The 12,269-nt window shown below is 54.6% G+C and overlaps 1 protein-coding gene across 1 annotated transcript in view; it reads right to left on the bottom strand.

The window, feature by feature from the left end:
• ntng2b (netrin g2b) overlaps positions 1-12,269 on the bottom strand; it is an 83,916-nt gene that overhangs the window by 49,873 nt on the left and 21,774 nt on the right. The window contains exon 3 of the mRNA XM_066645564.1: positions 294-937. Within this exon, the coding sequence (XP_066501661.1) occupies positions 294-937 (644 nt within the window). The remainder of the gene's footprint in view (positions 1-293; positions 938-12,269) is intronic.

The raw sequence follows: 12,269 nt of genomic DNA, 5'->3' as shown, positions 1-12,269 counted from the left end.
TTTTACACACTCGCCCAGTCATTAACACACACCTGTGAACAGAGTTACACACTCACCCAGTCAATCACACACACCTGCAGGCAATTTTACTTATTCACCCAGTCACTCACACACACCTGCAGGCAATTTTACACACTCACCCAGTCACTCACACACACCTGCAGGCAATTTTACACATTCACCCTGTCACTCACTGAAACACACCTATGCACAGTCTGTGCTACTTTCTGGATGCTGTTTTAAATTTAGTAGAGTGTGTGAATGTGTATAACCTGAATGGGCGCTGCTCCTACCTGGCCGGCACCTCGATGTTGGAGATGGCGTAGAAGTACTTGAGCAAGTTGTCCCTCTGGACGTATGTCCCTCCAAGCGCAGGTCTGAGCAGCCGTAGACGCAGGTCTGTGAAGGTGAAGAAGTCCCTCAGGCCCTTCATGCTCTCCATGCGCGTGTACAGTCCCTCCATGTTCAGCAACCTGGGCCCAGCAAACACAGCGAAACGTGGCCGAACCTCGAAGCGGACCACCTTGTCGTTCTTGGAGCCCACCCAGCGGGAGTAGAACTCGGTGCAGACGACCCGCGTGACATTGGCGGCCGTGAGGTCCTGCACTCGCCGGCTGGGCATACGGAAGGCATCAAAGCAGTCATCTGCGTAGAACTGGTAAGGCTGCCACGTGCGTCCGTAGTTCATAGATTTCTCTAGAACCATGACAGTGGGCCGGCCGTACTCAAAGGTGATCTGGATGTCGTCGGCCAGTTCAAGGGTCTTGTTCCAGGACAGCGTGATGTTGGCCAGCAAAGGCTCGGGGTAGCGGCTCCAAGTCACAGTCTGCCAGTATGTGATGAGACCACCTCGCTCTCTGTCCTGCATCAGCTGAGGAGGGTGGGCCAAGTCTGGATTAGAGGCATCACACTCATCACTACACAGGTATGGATTCTCCTGCAGAGAGAGAGAGAGATGGGGGTTGGGTTAGTATTACAAACATACCAGCGCTGATTTTGAAGATGAGTTGGAGTGCTCTTTGTCCAACATCAGCATGTGACCTAATGCCCTGAATGCCATTAAATCCTCACAGCAATATTCCAACATCCAGTCAAACTTCTTCCCAGAAGAGCAGAAATAGCATGCTGGAAAACCTAGTAGTGTGTGAGCTGTGTGTAGTCTGTGTGTGGGCTGTGTGTAGTCCGTGTGCGGGCTGTGTGTGGGCTGTGTGTAGTCCATGCGTTGACTGTGTGTAGTCTGTGTGTAGTCTGTGTGAGGGATGTGTGTAGTCCGTGTGTGGGCTGTGTGTAGTCTGTGTGTGGGCTGTCTGTAGTCCATGTGTTGGCTGTGTGTAGGCTGTGTGTGGGCTGTGTGTAGTCCATGCGTTGACTGTGTGTAGTCTGTGTGTAGTCTGTGTGAGGGATGTGTGTAGTCCGTGTGTGGGCTGTGTGTAGTCTGTGTGTGGGCTGTCTGTAGTCCATGTGTTGGCTGTGTGTAGTCTGTGTGTGGGCTGTCTGTAGTCCGTGTGTGGGCTGTGTATAGTCTATGTGTGGGCTGTGTGCAGTCTGTGTGTGGGCTGTGTGTGGGCCGCGTGCAGTCTGTGTGTGGGCTGTCTGTAGTCCATGTGTTGGCTGTGTGTAGTCTGTGTGTGGGCTGTCTGTAGTCCGTGTGTGGGTTGTGTATAGTCTATGTGTGGGCTGTGTGCAGTCCGTGTGTGGGCTGTGTGTAGTCTGTGTGTGGGCCGCGTGTAGTCTGTGTGTGGGCTGTGTGTAGTCCGTGTGTTGGCTGTGTGTGGGCCGCGTGTAGTCTGTGTGTGGGCTGTGTGTAGTCCGTGTGTTGGCTGTGTGTGGGCTGTCTGTAGTCCGTGTGTGGCCTGTGTGTAGCCTGTGTGTGGGTTGTCTGTAGTCCGTGTGTGGGCTGTGTGTGGGCTGTCTGTAGTCCATGTGTTGGCTGTGTGTAGTCTGTGTGTGGGCTGTCTGTAGTCCATGTGTGGGCTGTGTATAGTCTGTGTGTGGGCTGTGTGCAGTCCGTGTGTGGGCTGTGTGTAGTCTGTGTGTGGGCTGTGTGTGGGCTGTCTGTAGTCCGTGTGTGGCCTGTGTGTGGCCTGTGTGTGGGTTGTCTGTAGTCCGTGTGTGGGCTGTGTGTAGTCCGTGTGTGGCCTGTGTGTAGCCTGTGTGTAGTCTTTGTGTGGGCTGTGTGTAGTCCATGTGTGGGCTGTGTGTAGTCTGTGTGTGGGCTGTGTGTAGTCCGTGTGTGGGCTGTGTGTAGTCTGCGTGTTTGCTGTCTGTAGTCCGTGTGTAGTCTGTGTGTGTGCTGTCTGTATTCCATGTCTGGTCTGGGCTGTATGTAGTGTGGGCTGTGTGTCGTCTGTGTGTGGGCCGTGTGTAGTCCATGTGTGGACTGTTTGTAGTCCATGTGTGGACTGTTTGTAGTCCATGTGTGGGCTGTGTGTGGGCCGTGTGTAGACCGTGTGTGGGCTTTATTTAGTCCATGTGTGTGCTGTGTGTAGTCTGTGTGTGGGCCGTGTGTAGTCCGTGTGTAGGCTGTGTGTGGGCCGTGTGTAGTCCGTGTGTGGGCTGTGTGTAGTCTGTGTGTGGGCTGTCTGTTGTCCGTGTGTGGGCTGTGTGTAGTCCGTGTGTGGGCTGTGTGTAGTCTGTGTGTGGGCTGTGTGTAGTCTGTGTGTGGGCTGTGTGTAGTCTGTGAGTGGGCCGTGTGTAGTCTGTGTGTGGGTTGTGTGTAGTCCGTGAGTAGCCTGTGTGTGGGCTGTCTGTAGTCCGTGTGTGGCCTGTGTGTAGCCTGTGTGTGGGTTGTCTGTAGTCCGTGTGTGGGCTGTGTATAGTCTGTGTGTGGGCCATGTGTAGTCCGTGTGTGGGCTGTATGTGGGCTGTCTGTAGTCCGTGTGTGGCCTGTGTGTAGCCTCTGTGTGGGCTGTGTGTAGTCCGTGTGTGGGCTGTGTGTAGTCCGTGTGTGGGCTGTGTGTAGTCCGTGTGTGGCCTGTGTGTAGCCTGTGTGTGGGTTGTCTGTAGTCCCTGTGTGGGCTGTGTGTAGTACATGTGTGGGCTGTGTGTAGTCTTTGTGTGGGCTGTGTGTAGTCCGTGTGTGGGCTGTGTGTAGTCTGTGTGTGGTCTGTCTTTAGTCTGTTTGTGGGATGTGTGTAGTCCGTGTGTGGGCTGTGTGTAGTCTGTGTGTAGTCCGTGTTTGGGCTGTGTGCAGTCTGTGTGTGGGCCGTGCGTAGTCCGTGTGTGGGCTATGTGTGTGCTGTGTGTAGTCCGTGTGTGGGTTGTGTGTAGTAGGTGTGTGGGCTGTGTGTACCCCGTGTGTGGGCCGTGTGTAGTCTCTGTGTGGGCTGTTTGTAGTCTGTGTGTGGGCTGTGTGTAGTCTGTGTGTGGGCTGTTTGTAGTCTGTGTGTGGGCTGTGTGTAGTCTGTGTGTGGGCCGTGTGTAGTCCGTGTGTAGGCTGTGTGTGGGCCGTGTGTAGTCCGTGTGTGGGCTGTGTGTAGTCTGTGTGTGGGCTGTCTGTTGTCCGTGTGTGGGCTGTGTGTAGTCCGTGTGTGGGCTGTGTGTAGTCTGTGTGTGGGCTGTGTGTAGTCTGTGTGTGGGCTGTGTGTAGTCTGTGAGTGGGCCGTGTGTAGTCTGTGTGTGGGTTGTGTGTAGTCCGTGAGTAGCCTGTGTGTGGGCTGTCTGTAGTCCGTGTGTGGCCTGTGTGTAGCCTGTGTGTGGGTTGTCTGTAGTCCGTGTGTGGGCTGTGTATAGTCTGTGTGTGGGCCATGTGTAGTCCGTGTGTGGGCTGTATGTGGGCTGTCTGTAGTCCGTGTGTGGCCTGTGTGTAGCCTCTGTGTGGGCTGTGTGTAGTCCGTGTGTGGGCTGTGTGTAGTCCGTGTGTGGGCTGTGTGTAGTCCGTGTGTGGCCTGTGTGTAGCCTGTGTGTGGGTTGTCTGTAGTCCCTGTGTGGGCTGTGTGTAGTACATGTGTGGGCTGTGTGTAGTCTTTGTGTGGGCTGTGTGTAGTCCGTGTGTGGGCTGTGTGTAGTCTGTGTGTGGTCTGTCTTTAGTCTGTTTGTGGGATGTGTGTAGTCCGTGTGTGGGCTGTGTGTAGTCTGTGTGTAGTCCGTGTTTGGGCTGTGTGCAGTCTGTGTGTGGGCCGTGCGTAGTCCGTGTGTGGGCTATGTGTGTGCTGTGTGTAGTCCGTGTGTGGGTTGTGTGTAGTAGGTGTGTGGGCTGTGTGTACCCCGTGTGTGGGCCGTGTGTAGTCTCTGTGTGGGCTGTTTGTAGTCTGTGTGTGGGCTGTGTGTAGTCTGTGTGTGGGCTGTTTGTAGTCTGTGTGTGGGCTGTGTGTAGTCCGTGTGTGGGCTGTGTGTAGTCTGTGTGTTTGCTGTCTGTAGTCCGTGTGTAGTCTGTGTGTGGGCTGTCTGTATTCCATGTGTAGTCTGGGCTGTATATAGTGTGGGCTGTGTGTAGTCTGTGTGTGGGCCGTGTGTAGTCCGTGTGTGGACTGTTTGTAGTCCGTGTGTGGGCTGTGTGTGGGCCGTGTGTAGACCGTGTGTGGGCTTTGTTTAGTCCATGTGTGTGCTGTGTGTAGTCCGTGTGTGGGCCGTGTGTAGTCCGTGTGTGGGCTGTGTGTAGTCCGTGTGTGGGCTGTGTGAGCTGTGTGTAGTCCATGTGTTGGCTGTGTGTAGTCTGTGTGTGGGCTGTCTGTAGTCCGTGTGTGGGCTGTGTATCGTCTGTGTGTGGGCTGTGTCCAGTCCGTGTGTGGGCTGTGTGTAGTATGTGTGTGGGCTGTGTGTAGTCTGTGTGTGGGCCGTGTGTAGTCTGTGTGTGGGCTGTGTTTAGTCCGTGAGTGTGCTGTGTGTGGGCTGTCTGTAGTCCGTGTGTGGCCTGTGTGTAGCCTGTGTGTGGGTTGTCTGTAGTCTGTGTGTGGGCTGTGTATAGTCTGTGTGTGGTCCGTGTGTAGTCCGTGTGTGGGCTGTGTGGGGGCTGTCTGTTGTCCATGTGTGGGCTGTGTGTAGTCTCTGTGTGGGCTGTGTGTAGTACGTGTGTGGGCTGTGTGTAGTCTTTGTGTGGGCTGTGTGTAGTCTTTGTGTGGGCTGTGTGTAGTCCGTGTGTGGGCTGTGTGTAGTCCGTTTGTGGGATGTGTGTAGTCTGTGTGTAGTCTTTGTGTGGGCTGTGTGTAGTCTTTGTGTGGGCTGTGTGTAGTCCGTGTGTGGGCTGTGTGTGGGCTGTGTGTAGTCCGTTTGTGGGATGTGTGTAGTCTGTGTGTGGGCTGTGTGTTGTCTGTGTGTGGCCTGTGTGTAGCCTGTGTGTGGGTTTTCTGAAGTCCGTGTGTGGGCTGTGTGTAGTCTCTGTGTGGGCTGTGTGTAGTCTGTGTGTGGGCTGTCTGTAGTCCGTGTGTGGGCTGTCTGTAGTCTGTGTGTGGGCTGTCTGTAGTCTGTTTGTGGGATGTGTGTAGTCTGTGTGTGGGCTGTGTGTAGTCTGTATGTAGTCCGTGTGTGGGCTGTGTGTAGTCCGTGTGTGGGCTGTGTGTAGTCCGTGTTTGGGCTGTGTGCAGTCCGTGTGTGGGCTGTGTATAGTCTGTGTGTGGGCTGTGTGCAGTCCGTGTGTGGGCTGTGTGTAGCCTGTGTGTAGTCTGTGTGTGGGCCATGTGTAGTCTGTGTGTGGGCTGTGTGTAATCCCTGAGTGTGCTGTGTGTGGGCTGTCTGTAGTCCGTGTGTGGCCTGTGTGTAGCCTGTGTGTGGATTGTCTGTAGTCCGTGTGTGGGCTGTGTATAGTCTGTGTGTGGGCTGTGTATAGTCTGTGTGTGGGCTGTGTGCAGTCCGTGTGTGGGCTGTGTGTAGTCTGTGTGTAGCCTGTGTATAGTCTGTGTGTGAGCTGTGTGTAGTCTCTGTGTGGGCTGTGTGTAGTCTGTGTGTGGGCTGTCTGTAGTCCGTGTGTGGGCTGTCTGTAGTCTGTGTGTGGGCTGTCTGTAGTCTGTTTGTGGGATGTGTGTAGTCTGTGTGTGGGCTGTGTGTAGTCTGTATGTAGTCCGTGTGTGGGCTGTGTGTAGTCTGTGTGTGGGCCGTGCGTAGTCCGTGTGTAGTCCGTGTGTGGGCTATGTGTGGGCTGTGTGTAGTCTGTGTGTGGGCTGTCTGTAGTCCGTGTGTGGGCTGTGTGTAGTCCGTGTGTGGGCTGTGTGTAGTCCGTGTGTGGGCTGTGTGTAGTCTGTGTGTGGGCCGTGTGTGGGCTGTCTGTAGTCCGTGTGTGGGCTGTGTGTGGGCTATCTGTAGTCCGTGTGTGGCCCGTGTGTATTCTGTGTGTGGGCTGTCTGTAGTCTGTGTGTGGGCTGTGTGTAGTCCGTGTGTGGGCCGTGTGTAGTCTGTGTGTGAGCTGTGTTTAGTCTGTGTGTGGGCTGTGTGTACTCCGTGAGTGGGCTGTGTGTAGTCTGTGTGGGGGCCGTGTGTAGTCCGTGTGTGGGATGTGTGTAGTCCGTGTGTGGGCTGCCTGTAGTATGTGTGTGGCCCGTATGTAGTCTGTGTGTGGGCTGTCTGTAGTCCGTGTGTAGTCTGGGCTGTGTGTAGTCTGTGTGTGGGCCGTGTGTAGTCCGTGTGTGGACTGTGTGCAGTCCGTGTGTGGGCTGTGTGTGGGCCGTGTGTGGGCTGTGTGTAGTCTGTGTGTGGGCCGTGTGTAGTCCGTGTGTGGGCTGTGTATAGTCTGTGTGTGGGCTGTGTCCAGTCCGTGTGTGGGCTGTGTGTAGTATGTGTGTGGGCTGTGTGTAGTCTGTGTGTGTGCCGTGTGTAGTCTGTGTGTGGGCTGTGTTTAGTCCGTGAGTGTGCTGTGTGTGGGCTGTCTGTAGTCCGTGTGTGGCCTGTGTGTAGCCTGTGTGTGGGTTGTCTGTAGTCCGTGTGTGGGCTGTGTATAGTCTGTGTGTGGTCCGTGTGTAGTCCGTGTGTGGGCTGTGTGGGGGCTGTCTGTTGTCCATGTGTGGGCTGTGTGTAGTCTCTGTGTGGGCTGTGTGTAGTACGTGTGTGGGCTGTGTGTAGTCTTTGTGTGGGCTGTGTGTAGTCCGTGTGTGGGCTGTGTGTGGGCTGTGTGTAGTCCGTTTGTGGGATGTGTGTAGTCTGTGTGTGGCCTGTGTGTAGTCTGTGTGTGGCTGTGTGTAGTCTGTGTGTGGGCTGTCTGTAGTCCGTGTGTGGGCTGTCTGTAGTCCGTGTGTGGGCTGTCTGTAGTCTGTTTGTGGGATGTGTGTAGTCTGTGTGTGGGCTGTGTGTAGTCTGTATGTAGTCCGTGTGTGGGCTGTGTGTAGTCCGTGTGTGGGCTGTGTGTAGTCCGTGTTTGGGCTGTGTGCAGTCTGTGTGTGGGCCGTGCGTAGTCTCTGTGTGGGCTATGTGTGGGCTGTGTGTAGTCCGTGTGTGGGATGTGTGTAGTAGGTGTGTGGGCTGTGTGTAGCATGTGTGTGGGCTGTGTGTAGTCTGTGTGTTTGCTGTCTGTAGTCCGTGTGTAGGCTGTGTGTAGTCTGTGTGTGGGCCATGTGTAGTCTGTGTGTGGGCTGTGTGTAGTCCGTGTGTGGGCCGTGTGTAGTCCGTGTGTGGGCCGTGTGTAGTCCGTGTGTGGGCTGTGTGTAGTCCGTGTGTGGGCTGTGTGTAGTCTGTGTGTGAGCTGTGTTTAGTCCGTGTGTGGGCTGTGTGTACTCCGTGTGTGGGCTGTGTGTAGTCTGTGTGTGGGCTGTGTATATTCCATGTGTAGTCTGATTGTAGTCTGTGTGTGGGCTGTCTGTAGTCCGTGTGTGGGCTGTGTATAGTCTGTGTGTGGGCTGTGTGCAGTCCGTGTGTGGGCTGTGTGTAGCCTGTGTGTAGTCTGTGTGTGGGCCATGTGTAGTCTGTGTGTGGGCTGTGTGTAATCCCTGAGTGTGCTGTGTGTGGGCTGTCTGTAGTCCGTGTGTGGCCTGTGTGTAGCCTGTGTGTGGATTGTCTGTAGTCCGTGTGTGGGCTGTGTATAGTCTGTGTGTGGGCTGTGTATAGTCTGTGTGTGGGCTGTGTGCAGTCCGTGTGTGGGCTGTGTGTAGTCTGTGTGTAGCCTGTGTATAGTCTGTGTGTGAGCTGTGTGTAGTCCCTGAGTGTGCTGTGTGTGGGTTGTCTGTAGTCCGTGTGTGGCCTGTGTGTAGCCTGCGTGTGGGTTGTCTGTAGTCCGTGTGTGTAGTCCGTGTGTGGGCTGTGTGTAGTCCGTGTGTGGGTTGTGTTTAGTCCGTGTATGGGCTGTGTGCAGTCTGTGTGTGGGCCGTGCGTAGTCCGTGTGTGGGCTATGTGTGGGCTGTGTGTAGTCCGTGTGTGGGCTGTGTGTAGTAGGTGTGTGGGCTGTGTGTAGCCCGTGTGTGAGCCCTGTGTAGTCTCTGTGTGGGCTGTTTGTAGTCTGTGTGTGGGCCGTGTGTATTCTGTGTGTGGGCTGTGTGTTTGCTGTCTGTAGTCCGTGTGTAGTCTGTGTGTGGGCTGTCTGTATTCCATGTGTGGTCTGGGCTGTATGTAGTGTGGGCTGTGTGTAGTCCGTTTGTGGGATGTGTGTAGTCTGTGTGTGGCCTGTGTGTAGTCTGTGTGTGGCTGTGTGTAGTCTGTGTGTGGGCTGTCTGTAGTCCGTGTGTGGGCTGTCTGTAGTCCGTGTGTGGGCTGTCTGTAGTCTGTTTGTGGGATGTGTGTAGTCTGTGTGTGGGCTGTGTGTAGTCTGTATGTAGTCCGTGTGTGGGCTGTGTGTAGTCCGTGTGTGGGCTGTGTGTAGTCCGTGTTTGGGCTGTGTGCAGTCTGTGTGTGGGCCGTGCGTAGTCTCTGTGTGGGCTATGTGTGGGCTGTGTGTAGTCCGTGTGTGGGATGTGTGTAGTAGGTGTGTGGGCTGTGTGTAGCATGTGTGTGGGCTGTGTGTAGTCTGTGTGTTTGCTGTCTGTAGTCCGTGTGTAGGCTGTGTGTAGTCTGTGTGTGGGCCATGTGTAGTCTGTGTGTGGGCTGTGTGTAGTCCGTGTGTGGGCCGTGTGTAGTCCGTGTGTGGGCCGTGTGTAGTCCGTGTGTGGGCTGTGTGTAGTCCGTGTGTGGGCTGTGTGTAGTCTGTGTGTGAGCTGTGTTTAGTCCGTGTGTGGGCTGTGTGTACTCCGTGTGTGGGCTGTGTGTAGTCTGTGTGTGGGCTGTGTATATTCCATGTGTAGTCTGATTGTAGTCTGTGTGTGGGCTGTCTGTAGTCCGTGTGTGGGCTGTGTATAGTCTGTGTGTGGGCTGTGTGCAGTCCGTGTGTGGGCTGTGTGTAGCCTGTGTGTAGTCTGTGTGTGGGCCATGTGTAGTCTGTGTGTGGGCTGTGTGTAATCCCTGAGTGTGCTGTGTGTGGGCTGTCTGTAGTCCGTGTGTGGCCTGTGTGTAGCCTGTGTGTGGATTGTCTGTAGTCCGTGTGTGGGCTGTGTATAGTCTGTGTGTGGGCTGTGTATAGTCTGTGTGTGGGCTGTGTGCAGTCCGTGTGTGGGCTGTGTGTAGTCTGTGTGTAGCCTGTGTATAGTCTGTGTGTGAGCTGTGTGTAGTCCCTGAGTGTGCTGTGTGTGGGTTGTCTGTAGTCCGTGTGTGGCCTGTGTGTAGCCTGCGTGTGGGTTGTCTGTAGTCCGTGTGTGTAGTCCGTGTGTGGGCTGTGTGTAGTCCGTGTGTGGGTTGTGTTTAGTCCGTGTATGGGCTGTGTGCAGTCTGTGTGTGGGCCGTGCGTAGTCCGTGTGTGGGCTATGTGTGGGCTGTGTGTAGTCCGTGTGTGGGCTGTGTGTAGTAGGTGTGTGGGCTGTGTGTAGCCCGTGTGTGAGCCCTGTGTAGTCTCTGTGTGGGCTGTTTGTAGTCTGTGTGTGGGCCGTGTGTATTCTGTGTGTGGGCTGTGTGTTTGCTGTCTGTAGTCCGTGTGTAGTCTGTGTGTGGGCTGTCTGTATTCCATGTGTGGTCTGGGCTGTATGTAGTGTGGGCTGTGTGTAGTCTGTGTGTGGGCCGTGTGTAGTCCGTGTGTGGACTGTTTGTAGTCCATGTGTGGGCTGTGTGTGGGTCGTGTGTAGACCGTGTGTGGGCTTTGTTTAGTCAATGTGTGTGCTGTGTGTAGTCTATGTGTGGGCCGTGTGTAGGCTGTGTGTAGTCTGTGTGTGGGCCGTGTGTAGTCCGTGTGTGGGCTGTGTGTAGTCCGTGTGTGGGCTGTCTGTAGTCTGTGTGTGGGCTGTCTGTAGTCCGTGTGTGGGCTGTGTGTAGTCCGTGTGTGGGCTGTGTGTAGTCCGTGTGTGGGCTGTGTGTAGTCTGTGTGTGGGCCGTGTGTGGGCTGTCTGTAGTCCGTGTGTGGGCTGTGTGTGGGCTATCTGTAGTCCGTGTGTGGCCCGTGTGTAGTCTGTGTGTGAGCTGTGTTTAGTCTGTGTGTGGGCTGTGTGTACTCCGTGAGTGGGCTGTGTGTAGTCTGTGTGGGGGCCGTGTGTAGTCCGTGTGTGGGATGTGTGTAGTCCGTGTGTGGGCTGCCTGTAGTATGTGTGTGGCCCGTATGTAGTCCGTGTGTAATCTGGGCTGTGTGTAGTGTGGGCTGTGTGTAGTCTGTGTGTGGGCCGTGTGTAGTCCGTGTGTGGACTGTGTGCAGTCCGTGTGTGGGCTGTGTGTGGGCCGTGTGTGGGCTGTGTGTAGTCTGTGTGTGGGCCGTGTGTAGTCCGTGTGTGGGCTGGGTGTGGGCTGTGTGTGGGATGTGTGAAATCCGTGTGTTGGCTGTGTGTGGGCTGTCTGTAGTCCATGTGTTGGCTGTGTGTATTCTGTGTGTGGGTCGTCTGTAGTCCGTGTGTGGGGTGTGTATAGTCTGTGTGTGGGCTGTATGCAGTCCGTGTCTGGGCTGTGTGTAGTCTGTGTGTGGGCTGTGTGTAGTCTGTGTGTGGGCCGTGTGTAGTCTGTGTGTGGGTTGTGTGTAGTCCGTGAGTAGCCTGTGTGTGGGCTGTCTGTAGTCCGTGTGTGGCCTGTGTGTAGCCTGTGTGTGGGTTGTCTGTAGTCCGTGTCTGGGCTGTGTATAGTCTGTGTGTGGGCCGTGTGTAGTCCGTGTGTGGGCTGTATATGGGCTGTCTGTAGTCCCTGTGTGGCCTGTGTGTAGCCTGTGTGTGGGTTGTCTGTAGTCCGTGTGTGGGCGGTGTGTAGTCTCTGTGTGGGCTGTGTGTAGTCCGTGTGTGGGCTGTGTGTGGGCCGTGTGTGGGCCGTGTGTAGTCTGTGTGTGGGCCGTGTGTAGTCCGTGTGTGGGCTGTTTGTAGTCTGTGTGTGGGCTGTGTGTGGGCTGTGTGTAGTCCGTGTGTGGGCTGTGTGTGGGATGTGTGAAGTCCGTGTGTTGGCTGTGTGTGGGCTGTCTGTAGTCCATGTGTTGGCTGTGTGTAGTCTGTGTGTGGGCTGTCTGTAGTCCGTGTGTGGCCTGTGTGTAGCCTGTGTGTGGGTTGTCTGTAGTCCGTGTGTGGGCCGTGTGTAGTCCGTGTGTGGGCTGTGTGTAGTACGTGTGTGGGCTGTGTGCAGTCTTTGTGTGGGCTGTGTGTAGTCTTTGTGTGGGCTGTGTGTTGTCCGTGTGTGGGCTGTGTGTAGTCTGTGTGTGGGCTGTGTGTGGAAGAAAACTCTGCTCATACTCTCTGTCTCCAATGTCCAGGTTTGTTATTGCTGATAGAAGGCCGATTTTAATATTCTGGTCATTGTGAAAAGCTCTGATCTCTAGATTAATGATCAGAATCTTCAGGAGATGAACTTCTTCCTGATGTAACGGATGGTGTAAAGGACGGTTTCGTGAACGGCATTGGCCGTCAGGGTGGCAGTGTTTTTGTGCAGTGTGTGTTGCTGGTGTTTAGATTAGATTGAGGAAGATAGAAGCTGCAAACTCAGCGCTTCTTTACTGAGGTCTGTGTCAGAGACCAGTGTCAATACACCTGATCTCATCTCAGTACTCACACACACACACACACACACACACACAGTCAGCATTCCTGGGTGATATTGTCCCTCTATTAGGGAGAGTAAAAAGTCTGTTTCACTAATATAACAGTGTCTGCTAGTACTGGCCGATATAATATCACAATACTAAAAGACATGGAAAAACTGGTACTCTTAACAATCACATCCCCCCCATTAGTTATTAGCTGTTAGATGATGAACTACCCACAAAATAAACAATTCCCCCAACACTAGGAGGGTGAAGAAAAGCACCACCTTCCTCTGAGACACAATGCTCACAACTGCCTCTTTTTTTCATTGCCGTCAATGCTGCATCACCTTACCGCCCCATGCTCCAGAGGAGAACACAGACTGCCCAGGTCCAACACATCAGCTCA

The sequence above is a fragment of the Hoplias malabaricus genome, chromosome 15 (assembly GCF_029633855.1).
Source record: "Hoplias malabaricus isolate fHopMal1 chromosome 15, fHopMal1.hap1, whole genome shotgun sequence".
In the NCBI taxonomy this organism is placed as follows: Eukaryota; Metazoa; Chordata; class Actinopteri; order Characiformes; family Erythrinidae; genus Hoplias; species Hoplias malabaricus.
This window is presented reverse-complemented; position numbering and strand designations above follow the sequence as displayed.